Source organism: Carettochelys insculpta, chromosome 2 (assembly GCF_033958435.1).
Source record: "Carettochelys insculpta isolate YL-2023 chromosome 2, ASM3395843v1, whole genome shotgun sequence".
Lineage (NCBI taxonomy): Eukaryota > Metazoa > Chordata > Testudines > Carettochelyidae > Carettochelys > Carettochelys insculpta.
In genome coordinates, this window is record NC_134138.1 from 86,709,940 (window position 1) to 86,726,427 (window position 16,488).

Consider the following 16,488-nt stretch of genomic DNA (forward strand, 5'->3'; position numbering starts at 1 on the left):
CAAAAATTGTTGGAGAAAGCAAGAGCCCAGGGCTGCCCTTTGTATATGCCTCCAACCCCAGCTAGGTAAGAGACTTTTCACTGCCAAGAAAGTCCTGGGGAAAGAGGTTCAAAGTTGGAAGGTCTCACTCACCTCGTAGGTTGTGAGGACATTGTTGAAAAGGCAGGCAGGAATTAATAGAAGGAAGGGCAGGTCTAATATTTAGTGGAGTTCTGAGACCCCACCCAGTGTCCTTTTGTTGAGAAGAGCCCTGTAATTTCACCAAGGACACAGAGAGAAACCTTTAGCTGTTCTTGAAGTTTTTAATTCCAGTGTTCTCAAGGTATACTGTCAACTTGTTCAATTTTTTTTTTTTTTTTTGAATTCACTACATTTGTAAAAATAAAACTGACATGCCTTCCATTCTAGGCTTCAGTATTGCTTTGGATCCCAATGCTCATTAATGAGTGTTTCTTGACTTAGGCTCCAAGGTCACTGTGGCAGCCCTGCGCCTCTTCGGAGGACTTTTCTGCTGCCCTCCAGCCCCTGTGGTCTGGTCCATATCCCCTCATTCAGGCCTCAGTGGCCTAGTCGGTGCTCCCCATTCCTCAGGATCACAGGGCCAGGGGTAGAGGAGCTAAGGCCCTCTTGCTCCACCCCAGGGCCCTGTTGGTGACGGGTGTGTTTCCCCACCCACGATCTCTGCATGGATCCCACCACAATATGCTGAGGTCCTGGGTTGCCTCCCAGTTCCCTACCCTGGGCTCCTTCCTACTACCCCCTTCCAACTGCAATGCTCTGTCACAGCTCTGGCTGCATCTCCTTGAGCTGATGCTGCTCCACAGGTGGCAGTGGCAGCACCTGATGCTGCTTCTTGGGTGGTGGCAGCCCCACTTCCGCAGGTGTTGCTGCCATGTTCTAGTAGGAGTTCCTTTTCCCCTAGCAGCCAGCCCCAACTGACTGGCTTCCCTGGCCTTTATACTGGGGCTGTAGTTGGAGCATGCTCAGCAGGGCCATAGGTTGGGACCTTTTCCACCCAGCAAGCCTGGCCTCCACCCACCTGGCTAGTGTGGGGTTGGTACACCCCATCACAGTTGCCATTTGAACAGTGCCTAGAGTCGAATCCCTTCAGTTACTCTGCTGCTGATCAGTAGTTCACAGGTATCCAAAATAGGCACGATGAATGACTCTCCAAAGACTTAAAATAACTGGAACATGCATTGGCTTTTAAAAGTGGGAACTCATCTGAAAAAAGTGTAAGGAACAAGAATAAAGTGAAAGATAGGAGGAGAAAAAACTGTGGGAGTTCCATGTGTCTGGAGCTGCAACTATGCAGTGCCCACGTAATGAATGGACTGCATTTTTTCTGAACCAAATTGTCTGCTTGAAGAACAACGTCCAAATGTCCTCAGTCTTAAAACAATCTTTGTTCCATCCATATGTCCCCATTGTGTGCCAAATGGCCACATGAAATTACAGATGTGGGTGCAGGCTTTCAATGTTCTTAGATCTTTTCTACCACTTGCTTGTTTTTTCCTCTTTTGCATTTTATTTTTAACGAGAACTGTGTTTATAAGCAGTTTAGACAATGGGAATTGTAATAGTGCACAAACACAATACAAATGCCAAATTAAACGTCTTGTTTGATGACACGTAGCTTCTTTTTTATTAATTTCTGGCTGCAAAAAATGTTTTTCCTCATCTCTGTTGCCCTTCATTTTTGTTGTCTTCTTTATTCAATCTAACCTAGTACAGTACAAGTAATGCCTTTCTTGGAAGGCTATAATCATCCCTTGGTTATCAGATCTACACCTTCGTCTCTCCCACAGCATGGGAGATTTTTCTCTCAGTTCTGAATGATTTGAATTTATTAAAATAATCCTGTGCTCTGTCCACTGGACAGTGTTGCTTCATGCTGTGCTTAAAGGTTGTATCTGTATTATTTATTTCTTGTGGTATCTAGCACAATGCCTGTCTTGATTTCAGTTCTGTAGGCACTACTATACAGAAAGTAATATTGTCCTGTTTCAGAGTGGCTTCAAAACTGTAGTTTAACACGATGTGTCCAGTGAGATGTGCCAAGTAGCAAGCTAAGGCTGGAATAAGTTTTCAACATGGTTCTGTTTAACACCAGATTATTGAACATATGGGCATTTCTTTCTTCAGGAGCAATAGGTTAAGGTGGCTTAAAAGGAAGAATGCTTTAGAGTTAAACAAGATCCCAGAAGTTTTGTAGGAAATTGTCTTTATTTCTTGGTAAAAGTAAAATTAAGTAATTAAGTAAAATTATTTGTGAATGGCACCCTAGCTACTTTAGCTTGCTTTCTTCCGTGACTTTTCTAAAAACTGTGGTCATTCCACATTCTAATCTACCATCCTTGCAGTGGTCTTTGCTGTACATTTTTTTTTATACTGATTTTTACACTTTGCACTGTCACCGTTACCCTGAATGAGGTCCCAGTCTAACTACACTATTAAACCTTCCAGTCTCCTCATTTTCTCTTGAGAACTCTAAGCCAGGTTGTGCAGCGGGATGTGTTCAATTGAAAGTCTACCTCAGACTTCATGAAGTTGCAGCTTGCTAAATTCAGGACCGTGTGCTTTGTTGGACAAAAACAATACCAATAAGGAAGTTTAGTATAGTGCATTGCATGTACCTCACCGGTTTTAATCACCTTTTCCTAGTTAATTCTTAAAATAGTGATGTGCTTTTCTTCACTCTTGTCATTGCTATTATCACGTTTATTTCCAGTTGTTGTTTTTGCATTCTAACTTGCCCCTTCATATCTCCAGGGTTGTTTTTTTTTGTAGTGTCTTTGGAATACTTTTAACCCAGTTGTGCTATAGAGATAAGCACCATTTTTCGGTGATGGTTGTGTCACACTACGTTTATAGTATATGCCATGGTTTTGTGTGGTATGCATATCTTGTCTGGGCTTGTCTTAGTTCTGCCCACTCAGGTCCTCAAGACATTCGAGTTCTTAAGATTGATATTCTGCAAATGTATATGTAAAGGAGTATTTTACAAGCAAAAATTAGCCAGACTTTTACACCTTCCCTCTTTCTTGTTTGACTCAGGTTCGCTTTGGAGTATGGAAGAGAAAATTGGTAGTTTAAAAATCTTCTGGTTTATAGATGCCTTGTGTTAAATACTATTTGAATTGATTGCACAACAGTGGCCACTATATCATTTCAGTTAAACAGGTATCTACCTTATGCTGCTTTTATAGTTTGTCTTAAAAAGTAATGTGAAAACATACATATTTTAAAAACCTCATCTGAATACTCCATAATTCTTGCACACAGCTGTCTTCTCGCCCTTCTTCTCAAAGACTTAATATCATAGCACTGTACTAAGCGTCCATTGCCTCATACAACTAAATGATTTGCCAAATGAACAAAGCATACCTTGTGATTTCTCACTACTTAGCTTGCTTTTTTAAAAGAAAAATTCAGTAATTCCCAGTTCAGTATATATTAGTAGCACTCCCCTGATATGTATCATTCCTGTAGGTAAGAAATGAAAATGTCTCAACAGTCAAGTTTCTCTCTGAATCCTGGAGCTTTGAAAATAGCCTGCCTTACTGGCTTTTGCAAAGCTCTTTACCCTGCCCCACCCTTTTGCATGCACAGATTACAGTACACGTACTCCTCTGGTGTGACTAAAAGTTTGTTTCATCAGCGGCTGTGTTTTGTTCTACTTTTGGAGCTTGCTTTGGATTGAGAAGTTGCTCAGAACTGCAGTCAACTTGGAGCACAAAGGAACACTAGTATATGTGTAGTTTTTTTTAATGGAAAATGTCTTTCTCTAAGACTGTCAGTGCCCATTGTTCTATAGTATATGACCAGTTGTCTAGTCCAGGTGTTTTCTCTTCTGTTTTTGTGATATGTGGATTGGAAATTCAAGAGAAGCCTTTGCAGAATGGAAGAGCTGAGGGTCTGTATTTCTCTGTCCTAAACTGTGTAGCAATTTAGAGAGGTTTGGGAAGATACCCAGATACTGTGTGCTTCTTAATTTAAAATGTGTGTTCCTTTTGTTCTTTGACTCCTTTAAAACTATTTGTTAGTGACTTTATGAGCTCCTAAATGAGTAAGAATTCCTATGAAATAGTTTTATAATGAATAGTATTCTGAAACAACCTCTTTTATTCAGCACTGTGATGGTGTCATGTCTTTTTTTTTTTGTGGGTTTTATATTTATAATTTATTCAACATAACTAAGTTTAAATGTTGAACTGATTTTTTTTTAAAAAAAATTACTGCCAGTCTCTGATGAAGTAACATTAATGTTGCTGGCAGAAGATGAGATTGGTGTCTGTTCACTGTTTAGTGGGCGTCTGCATCCTTGGGGTGGCTGGACAGTCTTAAGGAAAATCCTGAGTCATGTCTCTCTCTTTACAGGACAGTCGGCCAAATATGTCAAGACCTCTGATCACTAGATCCCCTGCATCTCCATTGAACAATCAAGGCATCCCCACTCCAGCACAGCTCACAAAATCCAACGCACCAGTTCATATTGATGTGGGTGGGCACATGTACACCAGCAGTTTGGCCACACTTACTAAATATCCTGACTCAAGGTAATTCTAAAGATTGAATCGCATGCATGTGGCCATTTATTGATTGTTTTATGCTTTCATATTATGGGACTCTGCTCTCAAAATGTTGTATTTCACTCTTTTGCTTAAAATAGGTGTAGTTACTGCTAGGTGAACTCTGTGACAAAAATATTGAAAATTAAAAATTTTGCATGAACAGATTTAAAATCCTGCATATTTTTGTCAAAATAACAAACAAAACTGGTTTCAATTATTTTGGTAACTTATTTAAACTACAATACAGTGGATGGAGAATGTGAGTAGGGGGCACTGGAAAAAATCACCAGACCCCCTCTGCTCATAGCAATGTAGCTAATATCGACAATTTACTTACAGTTATTAGTCAACAAATATGCACAGCCATAGGCTCAGTGTTACAGCACAGGCAAGTGAAGTCTGGGAACTCGAATTCTGAATTAGGAGGGCGAGTGATCATCTCCTGAAAAGTCAGTAGCAAACAAGCCATAGAACACATTTTGATAGGAATTTTTTTTCAGTGCAAAATTTTAGATCCATTCTAATCACTAAATCATCATTAGCATTTATAAGGCCATCCTGTCCTTTATAATAAGGCTCCTTTATACCTGTCTGGCAAAGCAAAAGAGACTTAGTTTTTAAACTTGTTTTATACTCCTGTGGGAATTCAGAACAAACAATGGAACAATTCACTAAGCAAGCAGGCAGGCTGCTACGCTGTGCTCTGCCTGAGGGAACAGAGCCTGTCCTGCACCTGACTCTTCAGAAATACCCCAAAGCACTGCTCCTGCACGCCAGGTGTGCCACAATAGGGAGTGAAAGAACAGTGTTTCTCTCTCTCTCACAAATGCATGACTGCCCCATCCCCTCTGCTGTGGTGGATTTTTTTTTGTCTACACCAGCTGTTCTGGGTGCCAGGGGTAGCTGGTGAAGTCCTAGCTGGGGAAGACAAGCCCTATCTCCATCCGTTCTACCCTCGAGGCCCTGCCTTCTTCAGAATCCTTCTCTCCCACCACCTCCCTGGACCCTAGCCTTACCCCCCAGCCCAGTCCAATCCTCCCTTGCCACCTGGAGGACCAGGACTTCCCTGCCACGGCCCCCAGCCCTCCCTGGCAGCCAGGGAGTATAGACAGCTTTGGGAAGGCAATGCCTTCTCTTGCCTACATTTCCTGCTGTCCCTGCTGGGTGCCCAAACTAACCTGCCAGGACTCCTGAGTGAGGGGTGTCTGACTGCTCTTGCAGCTTTCCTGTCAGACATCAGTTTTCTGCAGGGAAGCAAAGAAGTCTGTAGGGACAATGAATTCTGCACATGTGCAGTGACTCAGAGTTCCCCCCCCCAGGAGTACTTAGTTTTAGTGTTTCTTACTATGCACTTCTGACTAAAGACATATTTTTGCAAGTCTTTGTTTATTACTTAAAGTTGTCACCAGTGCAAATGTTCTTAACCTTTGCATAAATTTCATTAATGTGCACTAATTTTCTGTGACTTATATAAAATACCTAATGACATGGTTACAAATTAACATACAATTTAAAATGAAATTTTGAACAACATTTATATTCTCTCACCGTCAACATGTAATTCGAGAAAACTCAGGTTTAAAAATGCAGTTGAGATTTTGAACTATGCCTAATAATACTAACTTTAAAATTTGTTTAGATCCTTTTGTAATTGTAAAACAATTGTAATTTTCTGTGGAATCTGAACCACAGTTATACTCTAATGGATTGTAGATCATGAGTATAAATGTTAGGAAACATCACATTCACAGAAAAATTGTGATGTAGATGGAGTAAAGTCCCATCATGGGTAAGTGGGTGGTTTTTACTGTGTTTTTGTATTCAAGAAAGACTACAGAACATAATCTTTAAGCTTTAGGTTAGCAAGTTTTTAATTCCTCATTTTAACAGAGGAATAAATATGCTCATCCCAAAGTCAGGAAAAAAAGGAACCTTGCACAAAGTGGTGTTCTGAATTAAAGCTTCTAAGAAATGGGAATTCCTTTCCATTACAAATTTCAGTGTTGGCAACATTTCTTTCTTGAACTAGAATGAAATATCAAAAACAGGAATTTTGTCATGGGAAGGGATTTAAAGAAAAACTTCAGTTGCATTAGAACAAGAACACTGTGGTTGCTCACTGAACCTAAATCCCAAGCTCCAGAAGCTGAGTCAGAAAATTAAAATTCTGTAAAATTTTCAAATTATTTGTAAAGGGCATTTTTTCGTCTTTAAATCATTCAGACTGTGTGTTTGAGCAGTTCTATACAGAACATCACAGTTGGGCTGTTCAAGCATTTTCCAGTATGGTATTTCTTGGTGGTATTGTATCCCTCCCATTTAAATTACAGATGTAATTTGGGTCATTTCATGAGTTCTGTAAAATCTATTTGTTGCACAAGTTAATTTACTACTTCTACATCCCTCTATAAATTACCATATTTCTGTTTTTCCTGATTAGAGCAGTCATGTGACAGGAGAATAAAGTGTCACACTTCACACCTGTTGGTCAGTAGCTCACTAGCCATAAGAGAACCCTTGGAACAATTTATGTAATTAAGCCGTTGAGCAATTTAAGCTCTTTGCTTTTACCTGTTTTTTGGTTTAAAAACTCCTTCAAGTTCAGTAGCTGTAGTTTTTCAATCGTACATGCAGTCCACTTTTAAGCATATGGTTCTTCTCTCAGCCTGCAGTTCACTGAAATGCTCTTTTTTTAATTCTGTTGGTTATTGCAATACAGCCTATGGTCTTAGTAAGGGTCATGAGAGTTAAAATACTAAAGGCTGTTGTGGAAGTGAGAGAAAATGTTTAAGAAAGGAAAATAGAATATAAAACATTTAGCTCTCATGACATGGCCTTTCTTATCTTATCAGAAGGAGTACTGCCTCTTGTAGGTAGAAGGATGGGGAGACTAGGGCAACATGAAATGGAAAAAGCACTCCAGTTCTAAATTAATGAATCACACCTCTTGATTTCCCCCCGCCCCTGCCAGTCCAGGAGCAGTTTATTGAAAAAAATTAATCCTGAAAGCATTTATAGTGGTTTGCAAAAGTGGTTGTAGCTCTGTCAGGAACCTTTTTAGGGAAGTGCCAGGCCAACTGGTAATGGAATTGGGACAATTCAGCATGTCTCAGAATCAGACTAATGATAGTGTAATGGAAGCATGTGGTACTCTTGTTTTCCTGCTCTAATAAAATCTGAAAAACCATTTCTGCTCATGCATACTGCTACCGTTTCCAAGTTAAAGAGGCAGTATGCTGGTCTGGTGAATTTAAGTGAAGAAAATAAACTGTTTTGTGATGGGATGGAATTCCAGCTTAATCTTTTCCTTCTTTATGAAAGTAGAAATGGCAGCTGCCTAGGTTGATAGAATCAGGAGTTGAATAAATGTAACATGCAATAATAACATACTGATTTTTTTTTTAATCCCACAATCTCACAGGTAACAGTCATATTGTTTCGTGCCATTGTAATAACATCTTTTGTTTTTTAAGCATAGGTGGGCTCAAAAGCATAATTACTGAGCCAGTTCAGAAGTCAAGTCAAGGGCTGTGAGGGGATAAGTTGGTAATCATGATTTAACTTTTTATTTTATGTGAGGTCAGATACCTCACAGTCTTCCAGCATAATAATTTACATTGGAAAGTTTATATTCCCAACTCTCCAATCAATGGGACACTACATTAAATTCTTATCCCATCAGTTGACAAGATCCTTGCATTCAACCTTACACATGTAAGTGGTCCCATGATTAGCAGCTACTTTTTGCAGCATAATTCCAGAACCTGGACAGTGTTGGTCTCTATTCTGACTGAGATAGAAAACAGAAAAGAACAGAAAGAAGGAATAATTCGTCTAAAAATATGAACCTTATTTCTTGAATATCCTCTTGTTCATCATTGGAGACATGTGGTCCCAATTTCACAACTTCCAAAAATAAAACATGAAACTAATGTGTGGTACAACTGAGAGAGTTGCCAAGTGGTTGTACATGTGGATTCTACACTTAGGCTACGGCTGCTGTGGTCAGTCTTCCGGAGTTCAATTTAGCATGCCTGGTAGGGATACACTGAATCAAACTCACAGGGTGCATCTACACTAGCAATTACTTTCGAAATTAGGATCAGAAGACCGAGTTCTTTCGAAAGAAGCCAGGGAGCATCTACATTGACATGGTGCTCTTTCAAAATTAACTTTGAAAGAACTCCCCCCATTCTTTTGACGTTGGTCCTCTGCTCTCGGGGTGGGAGAAGCTCCCTCTTTCAAAAGACAGTTCAGAAACAGAGCAAGTGTAGACCCTCTGCGACCCGCTCTTTCGAAAGAGCAGATCCTCCATGGCCACGATCAGCTGGCAGGCGGCTGCGCCGCTCACAGCACAAGCAGAGGTCTATGGCTCCAGCATCTGGCCGCCTCTTAGCACGCAGGTTCCCAGGAGAGCATGCAGGTGGCAGGGAGCACACACTGCCACCAGCACAGCTCCCAGCTGTGATGCCCTGGGGGAAGCCACAGCACCTCCAGCACCATGGCCAGCAGCTGGGACCCCACCCATCCCAGGGGCTATCCAGGAACTGGGGGGAGTCCTCCCAGGAGGGGAGCCAGCCCCGCAAATGTCAGTCCCCCTCCTGGACAGAGGTTGAGCTGCAGGACCTCCTCGCTCTGTAGGAAGAGGACGAGGTCCTGCAGCAGACGGGGGTCCAGCTCCAAAATGCGCCAGCTTTTGATCGCCAGGCCAAGGGCCTCACCAGCCAGGGTCACCCCACCCGGACCCCAGACCAGATGAGGTCCAAGGTCAGGGAGCTCTGGCAGGCGCACTGTCGGGCTCGGTGCACAGCCGGGCGGCCAGGAGCAGCACCCACCAGCTGGCCCTACTATCAAGAACTGGACCATCTCCTTGGGCCCAAGGAGGTGGGACCCCCGGCCATGTATGTCAACACCGCCGACCCCTCGACCCAAGCTGGAGGAGACAGGGGCCGAGAGTGAGGACCGGCCCAGACCACTGGCCACCTGCAGGCATCCCCAAAGGATCCAGGACACCAGCGATGATGAGGGCTCAAGCGAGGGGGGGGCCCTCGTCATCGAAGTCCCTTCGGGCCCATCCAGCCCAGCCCCCTCCGACCACGCCGCACCTCAGTTCCTGGAGGGACCCACAGGTATGTACCATGCAAGCTGGTGGATGTGGGGTTGGGGGAGGGGGGCGCACAGTCCCACCCAAGGTGGCCACTGCCCACCTGCAGGGACATCACTCCCAGGGCATGGGCAGGCCAAATGGCCCTGCTGCCCCAGCTGCACAGGGCCGACGTGTGGCACCCAGCACCATGTGGGCCGGACAGTACCACGGGCTGCTGGGCTGCAGAGGGACCGAGGGAGCCACAGGAGAGCCAGCGCTCCCACAACCAGACCGGGAACCCCGGATGCGATCCCTGCAGGACTGCCAGGATGGGGCAGGCGGGATGGGGTTCAGGGTGTCCCTCAACAGGACTAATGGCCTGTTCCTCTCCCCTTTTGTCTCCACAGTTCTAGCAGCTGGATCAGCCCCACGACAGGCCCGGGGAGCCCCATCACCGAGGGTCGGGAGGTGGGGGGTGGCCCAGGCCTCAGAAAGGGCAAGCACAGGGCCGTCGCTGGTCCTTCCGTTGGCACCACCAGGCTGGGGAGGAGGAGGCAGGGGACATGACCCACACGGCTGCCCTGAGGGAGTTGACAGGCATCGTGCAGGAGTGGCTTTTCATGGAGCAGCAGGCAGGGGACCGGGTAGGGTCCAACTTGGATGCCCTCACCCAGGCCGTGGTCGGCCACCTGGACCCTGCCACCACTCCATCCCGGCTCACTCCTGCGCCCCTGGTCGCTTCTCCACCATCCCCCATGCCCCTGTTCCCTGTGCATCCCCCCCACCATTCCCCCTCCCCACCCCAATCCCCTATCCCCCTCACACACACCCCTCCCCCTGGCCGAGGAGGCCGACCTGGAGGCCCTGATCCCTCCCCACCTCCCACCAGTCAGACTCATCTGCCTGGTCCACAGCTGGCTGGCCAGGTGGAGGCTGAGCCCCTGGTCCCCCACCCCCGTGCTGAGCCCGGAGCAGGTGCGGGGACCAAGCCTAAGCCACGCCCCTACCTCCCTGTGCCACTGGCCCAGCCCTGGTGGGACTCCCGGACACAGGGAGGAAGGGGCAGGTGCGGGCGACAGGGCTCCCAGCCCTCAACCCCCCTGGAGGGGTGAAGCCTCCCACCCCAGCCCCCATCCACCCTCCCTGCTCCAATGTATGTAGTTTTCCCCACACCTGTGTATAGTTTTCCCTATTCACCCTCCCCCAAAATGTGTAAATAGTTCCCCCGAATAACGAGAGGCACAGTTTTTCGTTATAATAAATGTTTATTTTTATGGTTTACCCTGTGTCCCCTGTGCATGGGTGTGTGTGTGTGTGTGTGTGCGTGCATGCAGGGTGTGGGTGGGGGTGTGCGTGCAGGGGGGAATTACTGTGGCCCCCGCTCAAAGGCCTGGTGCAGGGCCTCCCTTACATGCACCCCATCCTGCTGGACCTGATGGCATGGGGCGGCAGGGGGCTGTTCATACCCGCACCCTGCCTCAGCAGCCCGCCTCTGTATATAGGGCTCGTGTTTTGCCTCCACCAGGTTATGGAGGGTGAAGCAGGCCCCGACCACTGCCGGGATGTTGGGAAGGCCCACCTCCAGCCTGGTATAGAGGCACCTAAAACGCCCCTTGAGGTGGCCGAACGTCCACTTGACGGTGTTCCGGGCGTGGTTCAGCCGCTCATTGGAAAGGTCCATGCTTGGCTGCGTGTTCCCAGTGTATGGCCACATCGGCCAGGCCTTCAGGGGTAGGCCGCGTCCGCCACGATGCAGGGCGGCATCATCGTGTCCCCGATGGGGAGCTCCTGCTGGGGGATGAAGGTCCCCTCAGCCATACGACATCCCAGCCCTGAGTTTTGGAAGACCCTTGCATCGTGGGTGTGGCTGGACCAGCCCACGCAGATGTCCTAGAACTGGCCGTTGGCGTCGACCAGGGCCTGCAGGACCACCGAGTGGTAGCCCTTGTGATTATGGTAGGTCCTGTGGCTTTGCTCCAGGTTCCAGATGGCGATGTGGGTGCAGTCCAATGCCCCGAAGCAGTTGGGGAAGCCCAGCTCCTGGAATCCCCGACTGGCGTCGTCCAGGTCCCTGACGCACACCAGCTGCCTCAGAAGCACCTTGTTGATTGCCCAGACAACCTGAAGGGCATGGGGGATGTGCTCATGAGCATGGGGTGGAGTGCGGCTTGTCCACCCTTTACCCGATAGTGCCTGTCACCAGACTGCCCCCCACCCCCCGCAAGCAGTCTAGGTGTGAGCTGAGCACGGCTTACCTCCAATGAGGATGGCCCTGACGGTGGCAAATGTCTGGGGTGGCCAGCTTCCGTAGGGCAATGGCCACCCTTTTGTGCAGGGGGAGTGCCAGCCTCAGGTTTGTGTTCTGATGCTGGAGGACTGGAGCGAGCCAGGGCCACAGCTCCAGGAATGTCCCCTTGGTCATCCTAAAGTTCTGTAGCCACTGGTCGTCGTCCCAGTCCTCCAGCAGCAGCTGGTCCCATCAGTCGCTGCTTGTGGGGAAGCTCCACAGGCGGTGGATGACCCAGGGGACCAGCTGGGGGAGTTGCACCCTGAGGATGGCTTCAAGAAGGGTGGCTACCATGGCGGCCACCCGGAGTCACTACAGCACAGTGGCCAGGACTGCGGCCAGGGTGCTGGCCACGGCTGCAATGGAGGGGGGCCGGGCACTGCTAGGGGTTCATGGGGGACCAGGATGCCACCTCCGATGCCTCTTGCTCTGCCTGGGGACAGGGTTGCAGGCTGAGGTTGGGGCGGGGGGGAGGGGAGGGCCTTTAAGGGGATGGCGGAAGGCAGCCCCGGAAGGGCTTGTCCACCATGCGACCCTGCCAGTAGTACTTCCTGCCCCTGCTCTTTCAAAAGAGCGGTCTGGCATGTGTGGATGCTCTCTTTCAAAATTGTGCTAGGGGCCTTTGAAAAGAAGGAACTGAACCTTCAATCCCCACTGGTGTGTGTGGATGCTCTGTTTTGAAAGAGCATCTTTTGATGTTCTCTTTTGAAAGACGTTCTTCTGAAACAGAACTCTAGTGTAGACGCAGCCACAGAGTGCCTGCATTGGTGCTGGTACTCCTGCCCTTCATTAGGAGTAAGCAAGCACTCCCTTAGTGGAGAGAGTGCAGAAACCTGAATTAAGGTTGCAATGACTGTAGGTACATAATTAACGTAGCAGGAGTTGTGTGCCTTAGTTGGATCTTCCGCTTTAGTGTAGACTTGCCCTCGGTGTACTTGTGTGTGAAAGATTATTTGTTTGGCCAGTATGTAATGTCTGTGGCTGTACTTGCATTTTATCTCCCCCAACCCTTCCATCTTTGGTTCTTTCTTATGGCCGTGAGGTACGCAGTGTCAATGCTTTCTTTGTGCCAGTAGGCTTGCTCAGTTGGATAGATCCTAACTAGATATTTTATTTAATTAGATCTACAGAATCATAGAATCCTAGGACTGGAAGGGACCTGGAGAGGTTATCTAGTCTGGTCCCCTCCATGCATGGCAGGACTAAGTATTATCTAGACCCTTCCCAACAGGTTTTTGTCTAACCAGCTATTAAAAAAAATATCTAATGCCCGGGGAGATTGTGGAATCTCCTTCAATCTGTTCCAGTGCTTAACCAGTTAATATAGTTAATAGTCTATATGGCTAAATACGTAAGTGCTGTTTAAATAAGCTTCAATTAGAGTCAGTGCCTTTCTTTTTTTTTGGGGGGGGGCGGGGGCGGTAAAAAAGGTGGGGAGGTGGTCCTCAGCCTGCTCACTGCCCTCTATCCCCAGCCAATCCCATGGCTGGAGCTGCTGGTACTCAGTACCGGCAAGTACTGGCACAGAAAGCACTGGTTAGGATAAATCCTACTCTCTCTCTCATTCCCCTCCCACCCCAAAGATGTGTACTAGCAACAGGACAGAAGCTAAATCTTCAAGATTTGGGACCTCTCCCTTGTGATATGCTTCTATGCCTAGTGGCACCTGGTGCACCCAGTGCCTCTTCTATCTAGGGAGGAAAAACGTCCAATAATCATGTTGGCAAGTCATTCTTCTCCAGACTGGCAGAGCCCAGTAAAACCACATGAAGTTTTGTTCCTCCTTGACAGACTGATGCAAACTTCCTTTAAGAAATGTAAAATGTAATAACAAAGATTTTTTTTTTTTTAAACCCACAACCCCGTAGGTAAAGGTTGCTTTGTTTCATGCCATTGTGATAACCACTTTTGTATCAAGTCTGACATGGGGTTTTTTAAAGAAGGAAGCAATGGGTTTTGAAGCCTGGGTCAGCTGAGTCAGGCTCCTGGGGTTTGTGCAACAGGACTAAAAAGAGCGGTGTTGATGTTCCCACTTAGGCTGGAATCTAGGCTCTGAAACCCAACCAAGGGAAGTGGGGATCCTGGGCTCCAGCCCAAGCAGAAACACCTTTTCTAGGCTGTTACTTTAGCCCCATAGCATGATCTGACTGGTTGGATCCCGGCTCTTAGACTTACTGCCACAGCATCTTTTTTGTGGTGCAGATGTACCATCAGAGAGCTGAAAAAACCAGCCTGGGTAACCCCATGTCCTCAAGAGCCCCATTCAGATGCAACTATCTTGACCTTTTGTCCCCAACAGACAAAAATGAGCATTGCTTCAGTGAGTAGCCACGACAGTAACCACCATCTTTGACACTTAGCAAATTGAGACATGAGAGTCATCAGACACCATGGGATTACGTCTACGCTACAGCAATCCTTCAAAAAGTTCTTCCAGAAGATCTCTTCAGAAAAAAACTTCCTTTGAACGAGCACATTCACACACAAAGGAGCGGATCAAAAGATCAATCCACTCTTTCGATGGAGAGCATCCACACAGCCCCTGGCTTTTTGAAAGAACAGGCCAGGGATCGAAAAATCCAGCACCACAAGGACTGCTGTTTCTAAAAAGGGGTCTGCAGAGCGTCTACACATGCCTTTTTTTTTTTTTTTTTCCCTCTTTCTCCTAAAGAAGCTTTCAAAAGAAGGCATTCTTTCAGATCCGGGAGCAGAAGAGGGCTTCCAGAAGAAGAGCCTCCTTCTTTCGCTTTCAGATTCAAAGAGCTAATTTTGTGTGTAGATGCTCAACTTGTTCTTTAGAAAAAAGGTCTGATTCTTCTTTGAGTGATTTGCTCATGTCCATTCCAAGTTGGGTGTGTGCTGGCACACACCAAGTCACTGGAAGCTTTTTGTCCTAGCCAGTAGCCATAGAGTCGGTGCGATAGCCCCTGGAGAGGCACCTATATGGCAACCAATATACGTACTGCCCGACGCTCTCCCCATCCCCCCTTCAGTCCTTCTCGCCGCACTGCCAGTTCTTGGAGATCTTGCTTCCTCTGTTGAGATCATTTAGCTAGCAGCCTATTGTAGTGTAAATAGTTCTTGAAGTGTAAATAGTTTTAGTATTTGATAGCTAGTCTTTGTGTTTTAACTAATAGCTGAGGCAGGGCTTTCCATCCCCCTCAGTGCTGGGGAATGCCTGGCTCTCCAAGCTTGAAGACTTGTTCAGTATGCGGCAAATGTATGCCCAAAGGTGACCACCCATTCAGCCTGGTTGTCCTTCCCCCAAGCAAATCATTTACATGATCATTGTCCAATTGTAAGGCCTTTACGCCCAGAACTTTGAAAAATAGGGCTCAATGCCTTGAAGTCCTCTTAATGGAGGCGGCTCTCAAGCCACAAGAGTCTCTAGCAGGAGCAGAGAGCGGAGCCTCCTTGGTTTAAATTGCACCAGTGTTGTTGACCGCGGTGCCGCTCAAAGGACTCTTGGCACCGGGAGCAGGTGCAGGCACCATCACCTTCTCGGCATCATGGGCGTCAATCTCCGGTGCCAAAGAGGAGAAGGAGGCACAAGAGGCATCGCTCATTGAAGTCAAAGTGGGTTGGCCTCAAGTCCAAGGCTCCAGCACACGCTGTCGAAGGGCAGGAGGTGTGTATGTTGAAGCCGGTGCAGAGCAGGAGCCCACGGACACTGGACTTGCCCTCAGTGCCAGACGCATTTTGAGCAGCACACGGACTTCTTCAGATGACAATGCTGGGTCCTTCTCTGTCTATGGAGGACAGGCTCCGTAACACTGAAACGGAGCGATCAGGGCTCGTGGATGTGACACTGGCACCAACCCCTGTGCTCATGTCAGCGCTGGCACTGACACCATATCCGGTGCCCAGCGCTCCTGTGTTGACCCAGCAAACCGTGGGCCAGTTTCAGGTGCCCTATGCTCCGGCACTGGCACCGCCCTTGGTGCACATGTCGGCACCGACTCTAATTGCCCCACTGTGGTCACCTGCCTCAGAATCAGCATCAGAGTCAGACTCCTTCTACTTGAGCTCCGGACGGAGAGGGAGCTCGAAGGTTGTACTATAGCCGCAGCAGGCACTGTAGTCATCACTCAGACGATAAGGGTTGGCCAACAGCTTCACAGGCAACTTAACAGTGGCCCTTCTGGACCCCATGGGCATTTCACGAGGCACAGGGTAGGCCGTTGAGGTGCCTTTAACAGTGCTGGGGACCCTGCCGATACCACACTTGGCACCGTCGGTGTTACTGGGCACCCCACCACCAAAACAAAGACAGGAAGTGGCAGTCATCATGGAGCCACCTGTGTCTATCTCATCGGCGTTGACCTTAGCATCATCGTTGGTGCCATTGCAGTGGGAGTGAACCCCTTCAGTGCCGGCACTATCCGTAATGATGGGGCACGCACCAGCCCAGGCACTGGCACTGACTCAAGTGCAGGGAACGTTAATGGCACCGTTTGTGCCACCTGTTGTGGGGTTTTCTGGCCAGCCAGTGCCCATACCAGCTCTGGCTCTGATGCCCGCTGGGTTGCCCATAATTTCCA

General features: G+C 47.5%; 1 protein-coding gene across 8 annotated transcripts in view; it reads left to right on the plus strand.

The window, feature by feature from the left end:
* Nucleotides 1-16,488, plus strand: part of KCTD1 (potassium channel tetramerization domain containing 1) — a 98,414-nt gene that overhangs the window by 30,490 nt on the left and 51,436 nt on the right. For 7 of the 8 annotated variants that reach the window (XM_074987261.1, XM_074987265.1, XM_074987260.1 and 4 more), the window contains one exon: nucleotides 4,381-4,559. In XM_074987261.1, the coding sequence (XP_074843362.1) occupies nucleotides 4,396-4,559 (164 nt within the window). In that variant the 5' untranslated portion in view covers nucleotides 4,381-4,395. Of the gene's footprint in view, nucleotides 1-3,057; nucleotides 3,184-4,380; nucleotides 4,560-16,488 lie in introns of all 8 variants that reach the window. The other variant, XM_074987262.1, reaches the window with a different exon arrangement.